Below are 22188 nucleotides of genomic sequence, written 5' to 3'. Positions count from 1 at the left end.
ATGCGTGTCCAGAGCCCTCCCAGACTCTGGAACCTGGCAGCAGTGAGCCTGCTGAGGGACAACGAGGCCTCGGCCATCGCTGCTCTGGAGTACCTGCCCGCCGAGCTCTTCCCACCTCTGTTCCTGGAGGCCTTCAATGGGAGACACAGCGAGACCCTGAAGGCCCTGGTGCAAGCCTGGCCCTTTGTCCGCCTGCCTCTGGGGGGCCTGATGCACATGCCTCAGGAGGAGACCTTCCAGGCAGTGCTGGATGGGCTCGACGTCCTGCTGGCCCAGAAGGCTCCCCCAAGGTGAGTCTGATCCACGTGGCCTGGTAGGGTACTAGAGGTCCTTGAAGAGACAGCCGGTGTCCTAAGTGACTAGCCAAGGGAGGGACCAGAAGCTTCTGATGATGCCAATGAAGAAGCTCAGAGGCCTTGGCTACTGCTGAGCTCACTTTGGGCAATGCCTCCCTGATGTGTAGAGGTGCTTAAGATGCAGGGGACCTGAAGAACATGTCCTTAGCTTCTTCTAGTGATGCTCAAATGTACTAGAAGTGGAGAAGCAGGAAGGATGGAAGGGGAAAAGGAGACGGAGGAAAATGAGGGAAAAGGAGGGAAGGCAGCAGGGTGTCGGGAAGGTGAAGTAGAAGCACAGGGAGGAGTCTGGGTGTTGCCTAAGTTCTGGGACTCTGGTTTCATTCAGCGTGGATCGTTAAGCATCCCATGCAATCTGCTGTTTCCCCACAGGAGGTGCAAACTGCAGGTGCTGGATTTAAGGAATACGGGCCAGGACTTCTGGAACACATGGTCTGGAGCCAGAGCCCCTGATGCGTCCTCAAGTTCATCGATGGCACCAGTGGCTGAGGACAGTTCAAGGACAGAGCAGCCCTTGCCTGCCTTGAAGGTGTTCATAGGACTTTCCCTCGATGAAAGGAAACTGGATGAATTCTTATCCTACCTGATGGGGTGGGTGGAGAAGAGAGAAGGTTCCATACACCTGTGCTGTAAGATGCTGAGCATTCTTTCAGAGCCCATTATGAATGTTATGGATGTCCTGAGAAAGGTGCAGCTGGGCTGTATCCAGGAGTTACACGTGGACTGCAACTGGACTCTGCCCACCCTGGCCTCATTTGCTCCTCTCCTGGGTCAGATGTCTAATGTGCGGATATTCTTTCTCTCCCGTGTCCACGTGTATATACCTACCAGGCAGGAGCAGCAGTATGTTGTCCAATTTACCTCTCAGTTCCTCAGGCTGCACCACCTCCGGGATCTCTATATGGAATCTCCCTCATTCCTCGAAGGTCGCCTGGACCAGATGCTCAGGTGAGGATGCCACCTTTGGCAGTGTGACAGTGCACACAACACTAGACCCTCCGATGCATTGCTTCCTTCGCTGCTCCACCCTGAGGTGGGGTATCACATAACTACCCAAATCAAGAAGGTAGAAGTTCTAGAAAGGGTCACCATGCTAGGAAGCTATAGACTGGGGTATTCAGATCTAGTGATGGAGATTTCGTGATTTTTTTTCCTTAAGAAGAGATATCTATGTTCCGATTACTTAGTAAAGATGTAAGTGAAGAGGGCGTTGAGGAGTGGAAACCACTTCAAACCTGAGCATTTCTAAAGAGAAGCTCTGTGCTCACAGGGTTTTTGACCACAATGAGCCTGTATCAAATTCCCTGTCTGTAAAAAGTTATTCTGTGCTCCCGATGAGGAAATCAATATATAAGAAATGGATGGTTCTGGAAATGCCTGTAAGAGAGAGGGAGTCAAAAGGATGATAAAAAGTGGTAGATGGTTTGTTGACAGATGGGAGTGAGCCCCTGCACACCGGCAAGCCCTGCTGGTGTTCGGGGTCTGGCCCAGACAGAGATCTTCATGCACGCTACCCAGGAGCCTCGCCTGGCCAGAGGTCTGGGTACCTAGGGGCCAAGCATGGACTGAAGGAACCTGAGTTGAAAGCATGTTTGGTCTTGTCTCACAAAGTAAAAATTCAGTGATACCCGCACTTGACTGAGACTGTATCAGGCTCTCCTTTGAGCATATTCTAGGACATTCCATTGTCTACTTCCATCTTCATAAGGAAGTGGAGTATGTTGCACTCTGCCTGACCGCTGAGGAAAGAAAGCTTCCAAGGTTCTGAACTTGCCCCCGTCACACAACAATGAAAGTGAAAGGCATTCTGGGTATTGATCAGGACCAGATGGTCAGAACAGACTTGGCCTTGAGCAAGCCATTTATTTGTCTCTCACCTGCCACCCCAGCTTCCCAGACCTAATTCTTCCATTTCTCCCCAGGTGCCTGAAGAATCCCCTGGACAACCTCTCAATAACCAGCTGTCAGCTAACAGAGTCAGACTTGGCCCACCTGTCCCAGTGCCCAAGCATCCGGCAGCTAAAGGGCCTGGATCTGCATGGTGTCACACTGACCAACTTTAGTCCTGAGCTCCTCCAAGTTCTGCTGGAGAAAGTTGCAGCCACCCTGCAGGAACTGGACTTAGATCAGTGTAGAATCATGGACTCACATCTGGAGGCCATCCTGCCCGCCCTGAGCCGCTGCTCCCAGCTCAAGTCCTTGAGCCTGTGTGGGAACTTCTTCTCCATGGCCACCATGGAGAAGCTGCTGCGACACACCGCCGGGCTGCCCAGTTTGAGTCAAGAGCTGTACCCTGCCCCTCGGGAGAGTTACAGCCCTCAGGGAACTTTCCACCCGACGAGACTTGCCTCGCTTGGGGCTGACCTGTTTGAGATTCTGAGAGGCTTAGGACGTCCCAGGACCATCCAGCTCAGCTCCAGCTCATGTCCACACTGTAGCAACAGAACATTCTATCATACAGAGTCTGTCATATACCCCTGACTAGTTGGTTGCCTCTCTCAAAAGCTTTCTTCTGGGCACTTGGAAACTGAAATCTAGGGCAAAATACATAATGAAGTTCCCTTGGCTTCAGCATGAATGGGAAAAGCTAAGGTGATCCAGCGGGGGTGCAGGACTGCAGGGGAAATGTTGACTTGGGGAGGTGATGGGACGTTCAAGGACATACGTTTACAGAGTCAGAAGTATGAACCTCAATTTCTGGAGGTGGATACGGGATACAGGCTTGAAACATACATGTTGGAACGATCCCTGTGTGTATGGCTGTAAAGAAATGATCAGACATACAGACCCTCCGTGTAAGCCGACTACTGCCCTCCTTGGTGTATTGCTCTGTTTTCTCAGTTTGCTCCTCAGAAATCTCCAGTTACTGTTGGGACAAAAGGCTCTATGTTGTCTATAATCCAAAACCCTACTGTTCTCACGAGTTCTTCATTCTGTCTGGGGTATCTCAACCTCCTTACTTATTTCTGTGGTTGTTCAGTCGGTTAATACGCAAAGGGGAACATACTCAGTGGCCAATGAGCGGTTGGAGTGAAGAGCTCTTGGCAGGACCCTCGGTTCTGACTCAGGTCCTGACCTGAGCGTTCCTCATGGTTCTCCAGGTGGGTCCCTAATTCTCAGATCCTGTCCTTTGTGTGTGCTGGGAAAGGGCTAAGCTGGAAACTCGGGGCCTGACCAACCCATGTCTGTCATGGGTTGGGTAGTGATCCTTCCTGAATTAATCTAATTGTGACCATTAAAGACATACAAAGTCCTTTTACCAAAATACTAAAATCATACAGGCATGTAACATGTTTCTCGTGTTTTTACAATATGTTAAAACATATCATTTGGGGGGGATAATTCCTGTCAATTCAATTGCCTTTACTCCCATAATACCTCCTGACTCTTCCCATCATGGAAAACTACTACAGAATGTTTGGACATCAGCAGATCAGGATATAAAACACTTATTATAAACCTCATACAACTCATAGTCGGCCCTCCCCATCCTCAGAGTCACATTCTCAGATTCAACCAACTTCAGGTGGTGTGATGTTACTTTTGAAAATACCATGTAAGCGGACCTACGCAGTACAAATCCATGTTTCCAGTGTCACCTGACCATGTGGGTATGTAACGCGATTTATTATGGGAATGGGCTTGCGTGTTTCCAGAGGCCTGTCTGTTGTCTGTAAGCTAGAGAACCAGCAAAGCCTGCGATAGAAGTCAGAACGAGGCGGGGGGAGGGCATAGCTCAAGTGGTAGAGCGCGTGCTCAGCATGCGGGAGGTCCTGGGTTCAATCCCCAGCACCTCCACTACAATAAAATAAATAAACATAATTATCCCCTCCCTCAAAATAAAAGAATAAATGGGTACTTTTAAATGAATCAGGGAGAAAGGAATGAGGGGACAAAATTGGGCGTTGAGTATTAGGGGCTGTCACCTGTACTAGAGACTTTCCAGGGATGGTGTCCACAGAGTCCCCACATCCACCTACTCTTGCTAGCCCTCAGCCCTGGACATTAAAGAGTTTCTCCCACAAGGGGGAAGCCAGTGCCTCTGAGGCCACTGCGGATCCCTGTGCTTCTTCATTTGTGTCCGGCAGCCACTGGGTCTTGGTTTGACGTGCATCTCTCATGATCATCTGGTGTCACTTGGATGACAGGAACACAGTGGCAGAACTCATTCTTTCTCCATTCCTCTTGAAAAGCACAGTTCTCAAATTCTGGAGGATAAACTGCAAAATTTCCAAAGGACATCCCTTTCCCTGGCATAAATGACAGTGCCAAACCCATTGTATACCGCAGTAGTCCGCCTGCCTAGCAGGTTGTCTCTATCAAAAGCTTTCTTCTGGGCACTTGGAAACTGAAATCTAAGACATAGGTGCATCTTGAAGGGAACACAGATCCATGGTTTCAGACATCAGCTCAGTGTGAATGGGAAAAGGGAATGTGATCCTGCCGGGGTGCAGGATTTCAGGGGGAAATGTTGACTCTGGGAGGTGATGGGACTTTTACAGACATGTGTTACAGAGTCAGAAATATGAACCTAAATTTCTGGAGGCAGATACTGGGTATGGGCTTGAGGTGCACATGTTGGAGTGATCCCTGTGTGTATGGTTGTAAAGAAATGGTCAGAAATAAAGAGACCCTCATTGTAAACCGACTCCTGCCCTCCATGGTGTATTCTTCTGTTTTCTCAGTTTACATCTCAGGAATCTCCAGCTACTGATGAAAGAATAAAGGCACCGAGTTGTGCTTGATTTGAAACCCTACCACTCCCTCCAGTTCTGTGTTTTGTCTGGGGCATCTCTTACCTCATCACTTATTTCTGTGGTTGTTCAGGGGTTAATACACACAAAGGGGAACACACTCAGTGGCCAGTGAGCCATTGGAACGAAGAGCTCTTGGCAGGGCCCTCACTGCTGACTCAGGCCATGACCCTGGACCTGAGCATCCCTCATGGTTCCCCAGGTGGGGCTACAATTCTCAGATCCTGGCCTTTGTGTGTGCTGGGAAAGGGCTTCACTGCACAAGGTGCATGGTTCTGGAAGGGGGTCGTCCACACTGCAGATAAACTGGAGATTCTGGTCCTCACCAACCCATGCCTGTCATGAGCGGGCAGTGGTCCTTCTTGAGTTAATCTAGTCATGGTCAGTAAAGACATCGAAATTCCTTTTAGCCAAATACTATAACCATACAGGCATGTAACATGGTTTGAGTATTTCTATACCTCATTAAAAAATTATATCCTTTTGGGGGCTGGGTCATATCAATGAGAGATTGACTTTATTTATCTCCAGTAACCCCCCATCAGGGAAGAGCAGTGTAACATGTTTGACATCAGCATATCAGGACGTGTAACAAAACACCTGTGGGTGAAGGTGACCCTCTTACCTCATGTAAGCCACTGTGTTAGCCAGGGTTCTCCTGAGTAATCAATAGGGTACAGCTGATCTTTGAACAATGTGCCTGTTCGGGGTGCTACCCTCTGCTTACTTGAAAATCCCCAAGTAACTTATAGACTGCCTGCCATATCCTCATTTCTACATCCTTGGTTTCCACCAACTAGATCCTGTAGAACATCACTTACTATTGAAAAATACCTGTGTGTAAGTGGACCTAGCATTTCAAACCAGTGCTTTCCAGGGTCACCTGGATATATAGACATACACTAGAAGAGATATATTATGGGATTGCACAGTTACAGAGGCTGAGAACCCCAGTCTGCTGCCTGTGAGCCAGAGAACCAGCAAAGCCGGCGGTGTAACTCAGACCGAGGGGGAAGGCTGAAACCACAGGATCTGACAGTCTATTTCCTGGGGTACTCACAGTGTAACTCCAAGTCTGAGGTCAAAGCCCTGAGAAACAGCAGATCACTGGTGTGTATTCTGGAGTCTGAAGACTCAAATCAGAAGTTTTAATGTTCACGGGCAAGAAGAGACAGAAGAGAATTTGTCTTTGTTCCATCCTGACCCCAAGAACTCTCCCGTTCCAGCTCCATTTCCACAACCCAGTGAGCAGGTGCCTATTAGAGGGGACTCTTAACTAGAGTTTCCTCTCTCAGGAACGCAGGGCTCTTCTCCTAAGCTTTTGTTGTCGACAAAGTATGTAGCCTGCCATTTCAGTGAACAAAGGATGATGCAGCCAAAAAAGCCATCAGCCACTGCAGCCCCCAGGTCAGCGGGCACAGAGAGAGATTCAGAATGGAGAAACAGGACACGGGCCATCGGTTGTTAAGAAGGTGTCAAAGGAAGGCGCTCAGTAGGCTCCCGCTTTGCATCTTCCCACACATAGAAAAGCACACGAATCATCATCTGGAGCTGTCTCGTTTTTGTGATCAGCAGTCATCTTTTGATGTCTGAATACTTGTTTTATTTTTTTTTTCCCCAGCAATTGCTCCTACGTATGCTGGCTCCTCCCTTACCTCTTTGGAACATTTCCTCAGGGCTATCCTTCTGGCCACCTTCCCCTGCAATAGTGCTAAGTAGGGCCACTGAATAAAACATAATTCTCAACTTCTAGGCTGTGCATTTTCTGTCAGTCAAAGCTCTTCCAAGACCCGTTCCAATCCAAAGTGTCCTGTCCTCACTCACCTGGCTTCCTCCAGGCCTCACGACTTGTTAAGCTGTCCAGATGATCTTGTATCTACAGCCATCAAGGGCGCTGTGGGCTCAGAAGTGGCCATTAAGGAGGGTCCCAGAAGAGTGGTGGGAGGGAGTGCATGGCCTTGAACCAGATGGAAGCCAGGGAGAGGAGGCTGGGGCAAGACCATCCAGGCAAGGGCTTGCGAGGGGACCATGGGAAGTTTGTGAGGAGGGTTGTGACAAAACCTGATGCGTGTTTTCCAGTCCCCCTGCTTCTGTTGGACCCTGAGCTGGGGCAATTAACAAGGAAGGAGGGACACTCCTGGCAAGAGATCCTGGCTTGCACTTGAGTGGCACTGGAGACCGTTTTGAGCACGTTCTGGAGACTGAATCAGCGGCACTGTGCTCTCAGAGTGTAGGAGAGACTTGAGGGTAAGACAGAAGTTGAGGGAACTTCTAGAGCTTGGTCATGACTTCCTGAGACTGGACGGAGTGGGAAAGGAGCAGGTATGAGAAAAAAAAGTAAGGAGTCTGGTTGGTGGGGAGCGCGAGATGCCGAGAGACAGGCTGGCCAGACGGAGCAGGGATGGAGGGGGTGTGGGAGCTTGGCAGGGGGGCGGTGGCGGCGGGGACCCAGCCTCGAGGCTCAGCCCCACATCCAAGCAGAGCCCGCCCTCCAAACCCACCCAGGCCCGCGAGCGCTGGTCACTCAGGCCCCCGCTGCCAGCACAGTGGGTTCTTGGAATCATGAATCCTGTTTAGAGCCCGGGTTCTTCTGGGGTTCCCTACGCAAATGCAAAGGAATTGGTTAACCAGCTGGATTCCCCCATGGGCTGCGCAGCAGCAGCTCCTGTCTACTCCCCCAGCAGGTACCCTGGAGTGAACCATACCTTCCAAACAGGTTACACACCTGGTACTCCTAATGAAGTGTCCTGTTCCCCTATCAGCAGGGAAGCGTCACCCTACTCCTCTTTCCCCAACCCCTAGCAGCCAGCTGTGTACCCAGCGCCAAGTGCCTACCCCCAGCAGAGCCCATACATGGAAGGTACTGTTGCAGCAAGGTGTGTTACAGCTCAGTGTTACAGCTTAGTTGTAACAGCAACCTGGATCTGGGTGAGAGACCAAGCAGCACCCGGAGGGTTGGAGAACTCAGGTTCATTACTCCCGGGGGGCCCAGAGGAGTTAATACTCCAAGCTCTGGACACGGCCTGTAGGTTTACATAGGCTTTTATAGGCTGTCAGTCTAGACTTTGTAACATCATATGCAAATAAGGTGTAACAAAGTTGACTAATTAGGAATGAGCTTTGTAGAAATGGACCAATCAGGAGTGGTAGAAATGGACCCATTAAGAGTGAGCTCCATGCAAATGAGGTGCTATAAATGGACCAATCAGGAGTTAGTTCAGGGAACCAATAGAATCTTAGGGGTAAGTTTCGCTTTCCTAGAAGCAAGTCGTTTCAGAGGCAAAAAGTGAGATAATACCACTGGGCCAGGGTACCAGATGGGGCTGGCAGGAGAGTAGTGGCCCTGCCTGGGGGTCCTGCTGGTCTTTTTCATGGGGCTTCCCACCTCTGTACCACACTCAGCCCCTGAACACAGCGCGCCCTCACACCTTCCACCACACCATGGTGGTGTCGCCCAATGGCATGCCGGTGATGATGTACCCTGCTCCCATCCCTCTGCCTAGAGGCAACTGGGTCACTGTGGGCATAGTGGCGGGGACGGCTATGGCCGTGTCAGCAGATACCCTGCTGACTGCCCACTCTCCAATTCCTGTCCCCCTCCACCTTGTCACTGTGCCCACGTATCAGGCCCAGGACCACCCACCTACAGCTCCGTGCCCCTCAGTGGTGATCACCCTGCAAATGTTTGAGGATGGAGCTGTGCAGGCACATCACGGAGGTTCCACAGCTGGTGCTGCCAACCTCACGCCTCCAACCAGGACTTTCTTCTTAATGCTCTTGACATGTAGCTAAACACCACTGCGGCCAACCCAGCAGGTCCCAGCGCCCTTAGTCTGCAACTGACTCACTCTGTGGGTTGGTCTTGGAGCAAACCCTGTTTTGTGGGCTCCCAGGCACCTGTTTAGCTAACTGTAACTATCAAAAGGGGGTATTAATCTACTCTGAATCCTGTCTAGTTGAATGCTTGTTCAAAACAACAAACACCAAAACGGAGCTCGCTCAACCTCCCTGCAGTGACTGGTGCAGAACCATCATGTGCAAAATCCAAAGGAATGGAAAAGTATTTTACACCTTGTATCACTCATGCACTGTTGTGACATATGCAAAGTCTTAAAGTTATAGGTGTTAAAGTGAATTTCTTCATAGAGCATCTGAAATCTCTTCAACAGTTCTTCAGCCTTTTAGGGTTGACATGGGTTGCCAGGTGGAAACCTGACCTTGGAGTTTCTAGCCATCTGTCCTTGTGCACTGAGCGCACTGGGACAGTGGCAGGGACGGGGACAGTGTAGGGGGCCACCGCTGCTTGGGGTGGGGCCAAGTTAACAGGCACCCCTTTCTTGCCCTTTAGGCTTGTGGGGTCTGTGTGATGTGGACATTCTTAGGGGCGGATACAGTTAAGGACAGGAGGTGGTTTATGTATCAGCAAAGCAGTTTTCTCTGCTATCTAAGTTTTCATTACAAATCTCTTAGAGACAGAGGTGATGTTTTCTACGTCTTTATTGGAAAAGTCTTATGTAGAGCTAAATTATTTTCTTGGGATGGAAGAAATGTGATAGAGGAACAGCCACACTTGGAGGAGGTATTGGCCTCTCCTTTATTTAGCTTAGAAAATCATGCCTTCCCCCCACCTCCGAGAAATGTTTGAGTCACCCGAAAACATATGTGGGCGATGGTGTTCTCGCTCCCACAAGGAAGGGGAAAGAGTTCAGGTGTGTGTTGTGAAGAAAGTTGTATATTTAAGAACTATGAAAAGGGAGCAAAACTTTTTTTTTTTGAGAAGTAAAGAGTTTGTTGGGCCATGTTAGATTGGAGATAATCACATCATGAATTTAAAAAAAAAACCAAGTACAGAATAGCACATGTGATACAATTCTGTTCATACAAAATATGTATGTCCTCATGGAGAGCTGTTTGCGGATATCTCCCATGGAATGTGTATTTCATACCTGGAGGCAGTATTGTGGGAATTCGAGGGGAATTCCAGCCCCAGCAACTTACAGCCAGGCCCCCTATCCGGGTTAGGTCTCAGGTCCAGACGGGCAAAGGCACGCAGTCTCTCTTCTGATGCCATGAGGGTCTTTCTGGGTCAGAGCAGAGTACCACGCTGGATAGTCTTCTGGTATCAGAAGCTACAAGATGTTACTCCAACAGCCAAATGTGTCCCCAGACATGTTTTGGGAAAATGTTTTAAAAAGCAAAATTTGTGACCAGAGTTTAAAAACCAGATTTTATATGACATTTTACTCTCCAACATCCCTTGGGGGAAAAAAAAAGTAGGAAGTTCTAGCAACACTGAACCTGCATCCCCAAAGAGCATCTCTCAGCATAAACTGAGAGGCAGCTTCTTTGAAGCAGGGTCCCGTGCCCCCCAGGTCTCCCTGGTTTCTGCTTGCAGCCTTCACTCATTCACCACCTGGCCCTGGGGGTTGTGGAGTTTGGGTCTCAAAGAGAAAGATACCCAAGAAATTTGACCTGAGTTTGGGGATTTGCACACGCCAGAGAAGGAGACAATTCTCCTACTCCTGTAGTTGGCAAAGGGTGGGAAGTCCCACAGGTGGGTTCCCAGAAACTCCATGCAGCCAACGCCTCCACCAGTGGCTGTGTGAGTCCTTGTTTAGGAGAAAACTAAGGAAGGAAAGTCAGTTTCAGGAATAACCAAGGTTGCCACTGAGTCACCCAAGTCCCCAGGGAACCTCAGAAACGATTTATTTCTCAGGTGAAGAACCCATTGGACATGAAGTGTGGTGCCAGCAAGGTAAAGTCTGGTCAGAAATGGGACTTCAAAATGAGCCCCACATAATTTTGCAGGTCAACACAGCTTTGTTTTCAAATTCATGAATGAATGCGCTGAGCATCCATACACCCCAATTCACCAGCATCCCCTAGATGTTTTCCGAAAACCGAGAATTGCTTTGGGGAAATGTGGTTTTGAATTATTTTCACACCTGCTCCCAGAGTGATTTCTAATAAGGGAAACCCTAAACCTGAAGCCATAGCCACCTGCAAATTGGTGTCAAATTGGCCACTAGGGAGCAGGCTTGTCCAGCCAAATGCGCTAAACTCCAGGCAGGAGAGCGGGGACAGTGCTGATGATGGGTCCAAGTAGATTCACCAGTTATAACAAATAAGCCAACCAATGGGGGATACTGATGTTGGGGGAGTATGTGCACACGGTGGGGGCTGGAGTCAGATGGAAACTGTACTTTCTGCTTAATTTTACTGTCAACCTAAAACTGCTCAAAAACAATAGTCTACTTTAAAAAATAATTGTAATCCTTCCAGCTCAAAAGTTTTATTGATCTATATATTATATTTTTTTAAAAAAATTCTTGTTCATTGATCTTTAAAATCAGGTTTCAAGTCTCATTTGTTTTGAGGCTCCAAACCAAGTTAAACATTTTTTAAAAATCCACATGCATTCTTTTAAAAGTGCTAAATTACTTTTATAGTTTTCAAAACATTTTGTATCTTTAATATTTATATAAAGCATTACGCAAATATTTATACTCAACTAGCATTTATGTGGCAGCAAATTTAAAAAAAAAATGCTGAACTGCACATTCCTGCTTCCAAAACTGATTTATATCCTCAGGTCTGATCTACCAGCAGGTGGCCTAGGAGACCTGAGACTCAGAATGTCTGTCACTAGACACGCATCCAGTGTCTCCTGTGCCTCCCCTCCCCCTCCCTGCACGGGCTGCTTGAGCAGCTTGGGTGAATCCTGACTCACTGGTGGCCACGTGTATAAGCTGAGTTCCATTTCCAGCCCTGGGTTCTGCTCTCCTCCCTGTTGTGAGGAATAGACGCTAGGCTAGAGGGATGAAGTTTCTAGTGATGTCCCCTCTAGGAGGAAAAAAGAAAGAAAAGACCCCTTTGCTGAGCTCTTATACCCTGCCAGCTCCAGGGCCAAGCCCTCAGTGAACAACATCTCACTGGATCCTACTAAAATCCCGTAAACTGAGGGTACGTCATTATCTTTATTTTAGGGGGAAACTGAGCTCTTGTCTAAGCTCCTCGTAGCCCTACATGCCTTCCCTCCCCCAGGTAACCACCACCACCTCGGAATCCTTAGCAGGGAGCCTTCATTTGCATGCACTTTGTTTAGGGCCACTGTGATGGTTAATTTTATGTGTCAGCTTCACTGTGGGAAGGGATGCTGAGGTAGCAGGTCAGGCATTACTTCTGGGAAGATCTTTAAGAGCATCTCTGGAAGAGATTAGCATTGGAATCAGTGGACTGAGCGAGGAGCTCTGCCCGCACCAATGCAGGTGGTGTCAGCCTATCCTTTGGGGGCCTGAATGGATGAAGGAGGACAAATTCTCTCCTCCTCTCTCTTCCTGCCCATGAACGTTGGAGCTTCTGGCTCCCCAGCCCAGAGACTCCGGGATGTGCACAGTGGCCCCCTAGTGCTCAGGGCTTTACTTAGAAGTGGAGCTACGCCATCACTTCCACTGGTCTTCAGCCGTAAGCCTGGGGCAGACGTGTACCGCCGGCTTTGCTGGTTCTCCAGCTCCAGACAGCAGACCGTGCGACTGCTCGGCCACTGTAACCGTGCGAGCCTCTCCCCGTAGCATGCACGCATCTGCATATACAGTGAGGCTCCAGCCACACGGGACCGAACTGCGCAGGCTCACTCAGAGGGGGATATTTTTCAATAGTAAATACAGTTCTTCACCATCTGCAGTTGGTTGAACGTGGAGCTGAGGACAGGGAGGGCTGATGACGAGTTACAGGCAATACACACAAGTGTCTTTATATACACACTGACGTGCTGGTGTCAAAGCATGCTGTACTGTCCTCCGGGATAGGGGGACACAGGGGTTACAGTGAGAATGGTGGCAGTCTCTCATTGATATGACCTTATCCCCCACCCCAAACTATATAATTTTAATGTGATATAGAAATATTAAAACCACGTAAATGCCTATACTGTTTTAGTATTTTGCTAAAAGGAATTTGATGTCCTTACTGGCTACAAGTAGATTAACTCCGGAAGGACCCCGACCCAATCGTGACAGGCATGGGTTGGTGAGGCCCGGAGGTTCAGCTCATCGGCAAGGTGGACGACCCCCATCCAGAACCACGTGCCTTGCACTGTGAAGCCCTTTCCCAGCACACACAAAGGCCAGGATCTGAGAATTATGGACCCACCTGGAGAACCATGAGGGATGCTCAGGCCCAGGGTCATGGCCTGAGTCAGCAGTGAGAGACCTGCCAAGAGCTCTTCATTCCATTTTCTCACTGGCCCCTGAGTATGTTCCCCTTTGTGTGTATTAACCCCTGAACAACCACAGATGTAAGTAGGGAGAATAGAGACTTGGCAGGAACGGTAGGGGTTTGGATCATAGACAACTGAGTGCCCTTTCTTTTATTTTTTATCGGTAGCTGGAGATTCCAAGGTGTAAACTGTGAAAACAGAGTAATGGATCACACAGGACGCCAGTCCATTTACACCGCAGTTCTCTTTATTTCTGACCATTTCTTTACAGCCATCCATGCAGAGATAACGCCAACATGTGTGTCTCAAACCCAACTTTCCCTCCAGAAATTTAGATTCCTATTTCTGACTTGCTAAATACATGTCCCGGAAAGTCCCACCAACTCCCCAAGTCAACATTTTCCCTTGAAATCCTGAACCCCTGCTGAAATGTGCAATCACATTTCCTTTTCTCATTCAAATCGCGCTGAAATCTGAAACCACGTGTCTCTGTTCCCTTCAAGATGCTCCTATGTCCTAGATTTCAGTTTCCAGGTGCCCAGAAGAAAGCTTTGGATCGACGCACCCACCTAGGCCGGCACGTAGCAGTGGTAGAGAAAGGGCTCCTCATGAGAGCGTAGCTTGCTGCCCCAGCGAGGACAGGGGCTGGAGCTGAGCCAGATGGCCCTGGGACCTCCGAGGCCCCTCATGATCTCAATCAGCTTGGCCCGAAGCTGGGAAAGTCTCCCCAGATGGAGGGCTCCGCCAGGGCCGTAACTCTCCTGAGGGGCAGGATAGAACTCTTCCCTTAACCTGGGCAGCCCAGCAGTGCATCGCAGCAGCTTCCCCATGATGGCCATGGAGAGGCGGTTCCCACACAGGCTGAAGGCGCTGAGCTGGGAGCAGCAGCTCAGGGCGGGCAGGATGGAATCAAGTTGGGGGTCCATGACCCCACACTGCTCTAAGTTCAGCTCCTGGAGGGTGGCTGCGACTTTCTCCAGCAGACCTTGGAGCAGCTCAGGACGAAAGTCGCTCAAGCTGATGCCACTCAGATCCAGGCCCTTCAGCTGACTGATGTTTGGGCTCCGGGACAGGTGGCTCAAGTCTGATTCTGTTAGCTGGCAGTTCGTTACTGAGAGGTTGTCCAAGGGGGTCTTCAGGCACCTGGGGAGAAATCCAGAAATTAGGTGGGAGAAGTCAGGGAGCCACGTGAGCGAAGGTTGGGAGACAAATGATTTGCCTAAGGCCAAGGTCATTCTAACCGCTTTAGCAAGGTCAATACCCAGAATTCCCAGTCTCATTTTAGGCTGAATCCTTTCACCTTCTCTGTGTGGTTGGGTCAAGCTCACAGAATCTTGAAAGCTCCCTTTCCTCATCTGTCATTCAGAGTAAAACATACTCCACTTCCTTAAGGATAAGGATGACTAAATGGAATGGAATGCACTCAACATGCTCAGAGGGGAGCCTAATACTGAGTCTCAGTCAAGTGTGAGCATCACTGAATTTTAATACTTGGAAACAAGACCGAAAAAAAAAAAAAAGCTTTCATTTCAGGCTTCCTTCAGCCCATGTTTGGTCCCTAAGCTCCTGTATCTCTGGGCGATCTGAAGCTCGAGGGAAGTAGGCAAGAGGCCACATCAGCTGGGGTTGCCAGTCCGCAGGGGATCACTTACATCCCTGCATCACCTGCAAACCATCTGCCACCTTTTATTACCCTTTTGGCTCCAGCACCTTTGCCATCAACTCCAGAATCATGCATTTCTCATATATTAATTACCTCATCTGGAGCAAACAAAACAAAACAAAACAAAAAAACAAACCAAAAAACCAACGTTTTACAGACAGGGAATTTGAGACAGGCTCACTGTGGTCATGAAACTGATGAGCACAGAATTTCTGTTTGAAATGCTCGGGTCTGGTGGGCTTCTCCATCTTCAATGCTCCCTTCACTTACCTATTTTCCTATGTCATCTGAGCAAAGACATCTCTTGCTAAAGAAGAAATGCATGTCCTCCCTCACTAGATCCCAAAGCCCCAGTTTATAGCCGCCTGGCACGGTGTCCCTGTCCAGAGCCTCTATAACGGTTTGTCCCTCTACCTGGATCTGTGTGGTTACATGATGCCACACTTCAGAACAGAGCAGGCTCCCCTCTAGTGTTATGCTCACTGTCACACGGCCAGTGGCGCCGCCCTCACCTGAGCATCTGGTCCAGGCGGCCTTCGAGGAAGGAGGGAGATTCCAAATGGAGATCCCGGAGGTAGTGCAGCCTGAGGATCTGAGAGGTAAATTGGACAACTTGCTGCTGCTGCTGCTGCTGCTGCTGCTGCTGCTGCTGCTGCTGCTGCTGCTGCTGCTGCTGCTGCCGATCAAATTCAGACACACGGACGTGGGAGAGACGGAGTCTCTGCACACTAGTCATCTGGCCCAGGAGAGGCGCGAACCTGGCCAGGGCGGACAGGCGCCACGTGCAGTCCACGTCCACCTCCTGGAGACAGTCCAGCTGCACACGACTCAGGACCTTCATGATAGTTCCCACGGGCATTGAAACGATCTTCAGCTTCTTACAGCGCAGGTGAATCAAACCTTTCCTCTGCTCCACCCACCTGAGGAGGTAGGTGAGGAATTTACCCGGGGTCCTTTTCTCAAGACAGAGGTCTGTGAACACCTCCAAGGAAGCCAGGTGCTGTTTTGTCCTTGAACTATTTTCAGCCGCTGGTGCCATCCATGAGCTTGGGCACACATGGGCCCTGGCTCCAGACCACATGCTCCAGAAGTTCTGGCCGGTGTTCCGTAAGTCCAGCACCTGCAGTCTGCACCTCCTGTGGGGAAACAGCAGGTTGGTGGGATGCTTTAAGGGCCACTGAATAAAGCCAGAGTCTCAGGATTTAGGCTACCCACACTTGCCACCGTGCTTTTACTTCCCATTCCTGGCGCCCCTGCTGCCTTGCCCTCTTCCCCTCTCTCTGCCTCACCTTCCTCCAACTCCCTTCCCCCTCGCGTCCCTCCGTGTTCTCCACTTCTAATGTCTTTAAGCATCACTGGGAGGAGGTGGGGGGCATGTTTTTCAGGCTCCCCCGCACTTAGGCACTCCTACACATCTGAAGACATTTCCCAAAATAAGCTCAGCAGAGGCCAAGGCCTCTGAGCTTCTCATTGGCATCATCAGAATCCTTTGGTCCATCCCTTCGGCATCCACTCTCCTGACCCCAGCAGTATCTTCTGGAACGCCCAAGGCCCTACCAGGCTGCCTAGATTTGACTCACCTGGGGCGAAATTTCTGGGCCAGCAGGACGTCGAGCCCATCCAGCACTGCCTGGAAGGTCTCCTCCTGAGGCATGTGCATCAGGCCCCCTAGAGGCAGGCGGACAAAGGGCCAGGCTTGCACCAGGGCCTTCAGGGTCTTGATGCGTCTCCCAAAGAAGGCCTCCAGGAACAGAGGTGGGAAGAGCTCTGTGGGCAGATACTCCAGAGCAGTGATGGCCGAGGCCTCATTGTCCCTCAGGAGGCTGGTTCCTGCCAGGTCCAGGAGTCGGGGTGGGGTCCGGACACTCATCCTGACTCTGCTTCTAAGGGACCCTGTGGATACTGCCAGGGAACAAGACATATTTCTCAGGCCAAGCATGAGCACCCCTTCGTTTGTCTTCCCACCCTTCAGAGCTTCCAACTGAGGGCTAAAGTCACTACTCTGGAAACGGTGAAGGAGCCTCAGTTTTCCCCAGTTTTACTCTAGTCCCCGCGGGCACAGAGCCATTGCTCTGCCTGTACTGGCTCCAGAACAAGTGTCTCAAATTTCTGAGGAGAAAACCACCAGTCCTTTCATTTCCATCCACTGCTTTGCTTACTTCATGTCCCATTCGGAATTGGGTCCCAACAGCCTGATGGCGGACCCCAAGTTTAGGTGGGGGACTTTCAAATCATCACTTAGAGCCCTAAGACTATGAGAAGAGGAGTGTCTTGTGGACCTACCCAGACTGCATCCTCAGTGACCGTAAGTAACCTGGCTGGTAAGGACTAAGAGGATACCCCTAAAATAATGCCATTTGTGCACAAAATAAATATCTTAAATGTAAAAAAATAAAATTACAAGCAGTTATATGTTTTTCATTAAAAAGATTATCTACTTGGTACACGCATTAAAAAATGATATAAACCAAAATACAAATCAAAATGTTTGGGACTGAGGCAACACTACACTTAAAGGCAAAACCAAAACCTAAAATGTGTTTATCTGAAAAGAAAGAATTAAAAATCTCTCTGCCATCCTGCACGTCAGCATTAAAGATCAGCAGACCACATATAACGTGATGTCGTCCTTTGCTGAAGTCAGTTACCCACCAGCTCTGATGTGGTTGGCAGGGTGCTCAGACCTCAGACCTCTTGGGGAACCTGCCAGTGACTCTGGTGACAGAAAATTCTGCATCTGTCTCTGGTGTCTGAGGCTTTTATACCTGTCTAATCACATCTGCCCACTTTCCAACAGCCAATCACAAAGCGACACCTGATTAGATTCTAGACTATCACACAGGTTAATCCTGATTGGATTATTGTCAATCTCCGGATGGATTGATTGAGTCAGACGGTCATTCAGAGACTGAGAAAGATTGAGGGGAGGAAGGGGTGGAGTCAAGGACTCATTCATTCTCGGCGATGTTGGATTGAGTTTTACTGCTACAGACAGTGTCAGCCCTGGATGTGAGACAGGGAAGGGATGACGGGTTCCTGACATTGTCCAGAAAAAGCAAAACTTGAAGGAACTGGTGTTGGGGGATCTTTGGCCAAATCGAAGTTATCAGAATGTCCCAGAATTAAAACAGCCTCATGAAGACAGTGCTGTTGTTCTGAAAGGAAATAAACGTGTCCCTGTATCAAATGTCACTTAAGTGTTGTCAGAAACGTAGGCGATCAGGAGCGCATTCAGGGAGCAAGGGAAATGCTTTGGGGGATGTGGTTGGTTTCCAAGCCTTAAGTCAAGGCTTCCCTGAAGGAGGTCAGGTCAAAATCACAATGAGAAGGAAGGTGGGGACTGGGCAGTGTGGAGCAGGGCAGGCATTCTTTTTTCTTTCTTCTTTTTTTTTCCATGGACAAGTGGTTTTTATCTTATTTCATTTCTGTTCTCTTATTTACGAATGAGGTAGTTGACTTAGATTTTTCTAGGGTAATTTTAATTTTGGGGGAGTGATTAGGTTTATTTACTTATTTTTAGAGGAGGTACTGGGGAATTGAACCCATAACCTCATGCATGCTAATCATGCACCCTACTGCTTGAGCTATATCCTCCCCCGCCAGAGCAGGGCATTCTTAGAGGCACCCTGTGAATAACTCAGTAGTAAAATATAGGGGTTTTTGTTTTTCCTCTTGGAAAGGAATGAGGTTAAAAGATACCCCAGGATAGACTTGGGTTCCATTCACAGTACAACAGGGACAAGTGGGGATTCACAGCCGAGGAGCAGAGGGGTTGACGGCTGGAAAACTGCTAAGAAGAGACATCAGGTCTGAGGGCAGGAAGGGGATTCAGGCTGAGTCAACCTAACTCCGTTCCTGCCGAGGGCCGTCTAGGGTGGTCTGATGCCAGGAGAGAGGACTGAGGAAATCTGCCCAGGTGTCAGGATGGTGGTGTACCACGGGTGGGATTCTTGTGAAACTGATTTATCAGGGGTCTTGCTAAAAGCGGGTTTTACAAGAACGTGCACAGATGGACCGAGCAGAAGGTTCAGGTGCCAGACTAGCGTTTAGTCAAACAAAGAATGTCATTTGAGGGGACTGCTTTGGGCACGGGTGGCCTGTGCCAACCCTGATGTAGTGAAGTGCTGGGCCAACTTGGAAACAGGTAGAGAGTCAGAGATTGGGCCAGGAGGGTGCAGGCTGGTCACATGGTCTTGGAATGAAGCGAGGAGCTATTGGAAGATTTTCATGACCTGATTAATGTTCTCCCATTTGTTGTGATGGTGCATGGAGATGAAGCTGTAGGGGAATGAGGGAGCAGGAAGGGTGAGCAGGGAGAGAGGAGTGAGAATCCAGGCTTGTGAGAAGCCGTCGTGTTGGAGACCCACAGCGGTGGACAGACATGGGAGGCGCCATACCTCTGGCAGTCTGCTGGAGGCTCAGGGGTTGGGGTTGGGGGGGAACGAAGAGAGGACAATGCCCACTGGAGTGCTGAGTTGGTCCGTTGCAGGCTGGTCCTCTAGGGTGAGGGGCTGCTGTAAACTGATGCTTGTTTCCCCACTCCCCAAATTCATATGTTGAACCCTTAATTCCCAATGTGACAGGATTTGTAGCTGGTACCCTTGGAAGGTACTTAGGTTTGGATGAGGGATGAGGTCATGAAGGTGGAGCCCCATGATGGGGTTAGTTCACTTCTCAGGGAATGAAGAGACCTGAGCTCCTCTCACCCCCACCATGTGAGGTCGCTACAAGGTGGCCCCCACTTCAGCCCCACCATGCTGGCTCCCTATCGCAGGCTTCCAGACTCCAAAAGTGTAACAAATAGATTTTCCTATTTAACCCACCCAGTCTCTGGATTCTGTTATAACAGCGCGGACAAACTCAGACACAGCAAAGGAGAGACAAACAGTGGCGGGGGGGGGGGGACTGTAAAGTGCTTTGTGGGCTCTTTTTTTTTTTTTTTTTTGGACAAGACACACACAAAAAAGCATTCAGAAAGTGGTGGTGTGCATAGTAGGAGAAAGTAAAGTGCAGGTCACAAGACTGATTTTACAACGTAATTATACAAAATTCTGTGTGAACATATCATTCTTTCGTTCATTGTTGACCTAGCCCCCAAAAGGGTGTGATTACTTAATGTGGTGTTAAAGTAGTGAAACCATGTTAAATGCCTTATGATATTACTATTTCACTAAAAAGAATCTGTATCCTTTCCGGCCACAATTAGATTAATTCGAGAGGGACCCCTAGCCACGAGACAGACATGGGTGGTGAGGACCAGAGGCTCCGGCTTATCTGTCACTCACCGAACAGAGTGTGTTCTCTCTGTTGTGTGTATTAACCCACTGAAGAGCCACAGAAATAAGTAAGGAGGTGAGAGGATCTAGAAGAAAAAAGGTCTTGGGGGAATGATCGAGTTCTGGATCATTGTCAACTGAGCGCCTTTTTTTTTTTTTTCATCAGTAACTGGAGATCCCTGACGTGGAAACAGAGAAAACAGGATGACACATCACGGAGAGCACCAGTCCATCTATGATGAGGGTCTTTTTATTTCTGACCATTTCATTACAACCATCCATCCAGGGATCACTCCAGTACATGTGTCTCAAGCCTGAATCCCCCTCCAGAAATTCAGGCTCATATTTCTGACCCCAAAATTTCCATCAACTCCCTGAAACAGCATTTCTCTCTGCAGTCCTGCACCACGGCTGGATCACCTCTCCTTTTCCCATTCACACTGAGCAGATGTCTGAAACCATGGGTCTGTGTTCCCTTCAGGGTGCACCTATGTCCTAGATTTCAGTTTCCAAGCACCCAGAAGAAACCTTTTGACAGATGCAACCAACTAGGTGGGGGTGTTCAATGATTTCTATGAGCGAGAATTCCCTATAGCCACCGGGAGCCCAGGGGATGGAGTTAAGCCAGATGGTCCTGGGACGTCCCAGGTCTCTCAGAATCTCCAACAGCTCAGCCTGCAGCCGGGCAAGTCTCTCTCTGAGGGGAACTCCAGCACAGCTGTAAGTCTCCCGAGGGGCAGGGTACCCCTCCTGACTCAATCTGGGCAGCCCGGCGGTGTGACTTGGCAGCTTCCCCATAACAGCCGTGGAGAGGGGGCTCCCACACAGGCTGAAGGACCTGAGCTGGGAGCAGCGGCTCAGGGCGGGCAGGACGGACTCGAGTTGGGGGTCCATGATCCCATACTGATTCAAGTTCAGTTCCTGGAGGGTGGCTGCAACTTTCTCCAGCAGAACTTGGAGCGGCTCAGGACTAAAGTCCGTCAGGCTGACCCCACTCAGATCCAGGCCCTTTAGCTGACTGATGTTCGGGCACCAGGACAGGTGGGCCAAGTCTGATTCCTCCAGGAAGCAGTGAGTTATTGCCAGGCTGTCTAAGGGGGTCATCAGGCACCTGGGGAGACACGGAGCAGTTAGGTCTGGGAAACAGGGGCGGCACGTGACCTCAAGGTGGGAGACAAATGATTTGGCCAAGGTCAAGGTCGTTCTGACCACTTGATAAAGATCAGTACCCAGAATTCCCAGTCTCATTTTAGCCTGAGTCCTGTCACCTTCACTGTGTGACTGAGTCACATTCACAGACTCTCGGAAGCTCTCTTTCCTCATCTGCCAAGCAGAGGGCAACAGACTCCACCTCCTCGTGAGGGTGTGAAGCTCAGGGAAGGCACTAGCCACGCTCGCAGGAGCGCCTGACACACTGTCTCAGTCAAGTGTGAGCATCACTGAATTTTAATATCGGGAGACAAGACAAAAAATGTTTTCAACTCAGACCTCCTTCAGCAAAAACAAAAACAAAAACAAAAAACCTTTTTATTGATGGGGAATCTGAGACAGGCTCATTGTGGCCACTAAACTGGGGAGCACAGAGCTTCTCTTTAGAAATGCGCAGGTCTGACATCGCTTCCCTTCCTCAGCGCCTCTCCACTCCCCCGTGAGTGAGTCGTAAGTCATCTAAACGTAGACCTCTCCTCCTAAAGTAAGAATCTAAACTCCATCACGGATCTGAACCCCCCAGTCTGCACCTTCCTGGCACTGTGTCCCTTTCCCCAGCCTCTGCCCCAGTTTGTCCCTCTACCTGGATCTGTGTGGCTACGTGATGCCACACCTCAGGAGAGAGCAGCCAAGGAGACAGCGCGTGGGACATTCTAGAGTTGTGCTCACTGTCACACGGCCAGTGGCGCCGCCCTCACCTGAACATCTGGTC

At 49.6% G+C, this 22188-nt stretch overlaps 3 protein-coding genes and 1 pseudogene across 3 annotated transcripts; 2 read left to right on the top strand and 2 right to left on the bottom strand.

The window, feature by feature from the left end:
* Positions 1–2837, top strand: LOC105071147 (PRAME family member 12-like). Its single transcript, XM_010957779.1, has 3 exons — positions 1–290; positions 729–1304; positions 2279–2837. Exons 1-3 carry the CDS (start codon positions 1–3, stop codon positions 2835–2837), a joined length of 1425 nt encoding a protein of 474 aa, XP_010956081.1.
* A 4835-nt stretch (positions 2838–7672) lies between these two features.
* On the top strand, positions 7673–8799 carry LOC105071146 (myelin-associated neurite-outgrowth inhibitor-like; annotated as a pseudogene).
* Positions 8800–13897: 5098 nt separating this feature from the next.
* On the bottom strand, positions 13898–16861 carry LOC105071145 (PRAME family member 12-like). Its single transcript, XM_074375971.1, has 5 exons — positions 16572–16861; positions 16068–16127; positions 15750–15911; positions 15504–15575; positions 13898–14471 (listed from the first exon to the last, which is right to left on the bottom strand). Exons 1-5 carry the CDS (start codon positions 16859–16861, stop codon positions 13898–13900), a joined length of 1158 nt encoding a protein of 385 aa, XP_074232072.1.
* A 3789-nt stretch (positions 16862–20650) lies between these two features.
* Positions 20651–21935, bottom strand: LOC105071144 (PRAME family member 12-like). The gene is given in 3 exon segments (XM_074375970.1): positions 20651–21618; positions 21791–21827; positions 21830–21935. Coding segments are annotated over 3 exon segments (999 nt in total). The 3' UTR covers positions 20651–20762.
* Positions 21936–22188: the final 253 nt, after the last annotated feature.

This window comes from Camelus bactrianus, chromosome 13, assembly GCF_048773025.1.
Source record: "Camelus bactrianus isolate YW-2024 breed Bactrian camel chromosome 13, ASM4877302v1, whole genome shotgun sequence".
NCBI classification, from domain to species: Eukaryota; Metazoa; Chordata; class Mammalia; order Artiodactyla; family Camelidae; genus Camelus; species Camelus bactrianus.
The sequence above is the reverse complement of the archived record's forward strand: the minus strand, read 5'-3'. Positions and strand labels throughout refer to the sequence as shown.

Bases quoted from the DNA above. Each gene is read 5' to 3' on its own strand.
- LOC105071147 (XM_010957779.1), top strand. From the start codon at position 1: ATGCGTGTCCAGAGCCCTCCCAGACTCTGGAACCTGGCAGCAGTGAGC. The intron at 291-728 runs GTGAGTCTGATC...GTTTCCCCACAG, and splicing joins GCCCAGAAGGCTCCCCCAAG to GAGGTGCAAACTGCAGGTGC. The intron at 1,305-2,278 runs GTGAGGATGCCA...ATTTCTCCCCAG, and splicing joins CGCCTGGACCAGATGCTCAG to GTGCCTGAAGAATCCCCTGG.
- LOC105071145 (XM_074375971.1), bottom strand. From the start codon at position 16,861: ATGAGTGTCCGGACCCCACCCCGACTCCTGGACCTGGCAGGAACCAGC. The intron at 16,128-16,571 runs GTGAGTCAAATC...GTTTCCCCACAG, and splicing joins GCCCAGAAATTTCGCCCCAG to GAGGTGCAGACTGCAGGTGC. The intron at 14,472-15,503 runs GTGAGGGCGGCG...ATTTCTCCCCAG, and splicing joins CGCCTGGACCAGATGCTCAG to GTGCCTGAAGACCCCCTTGG.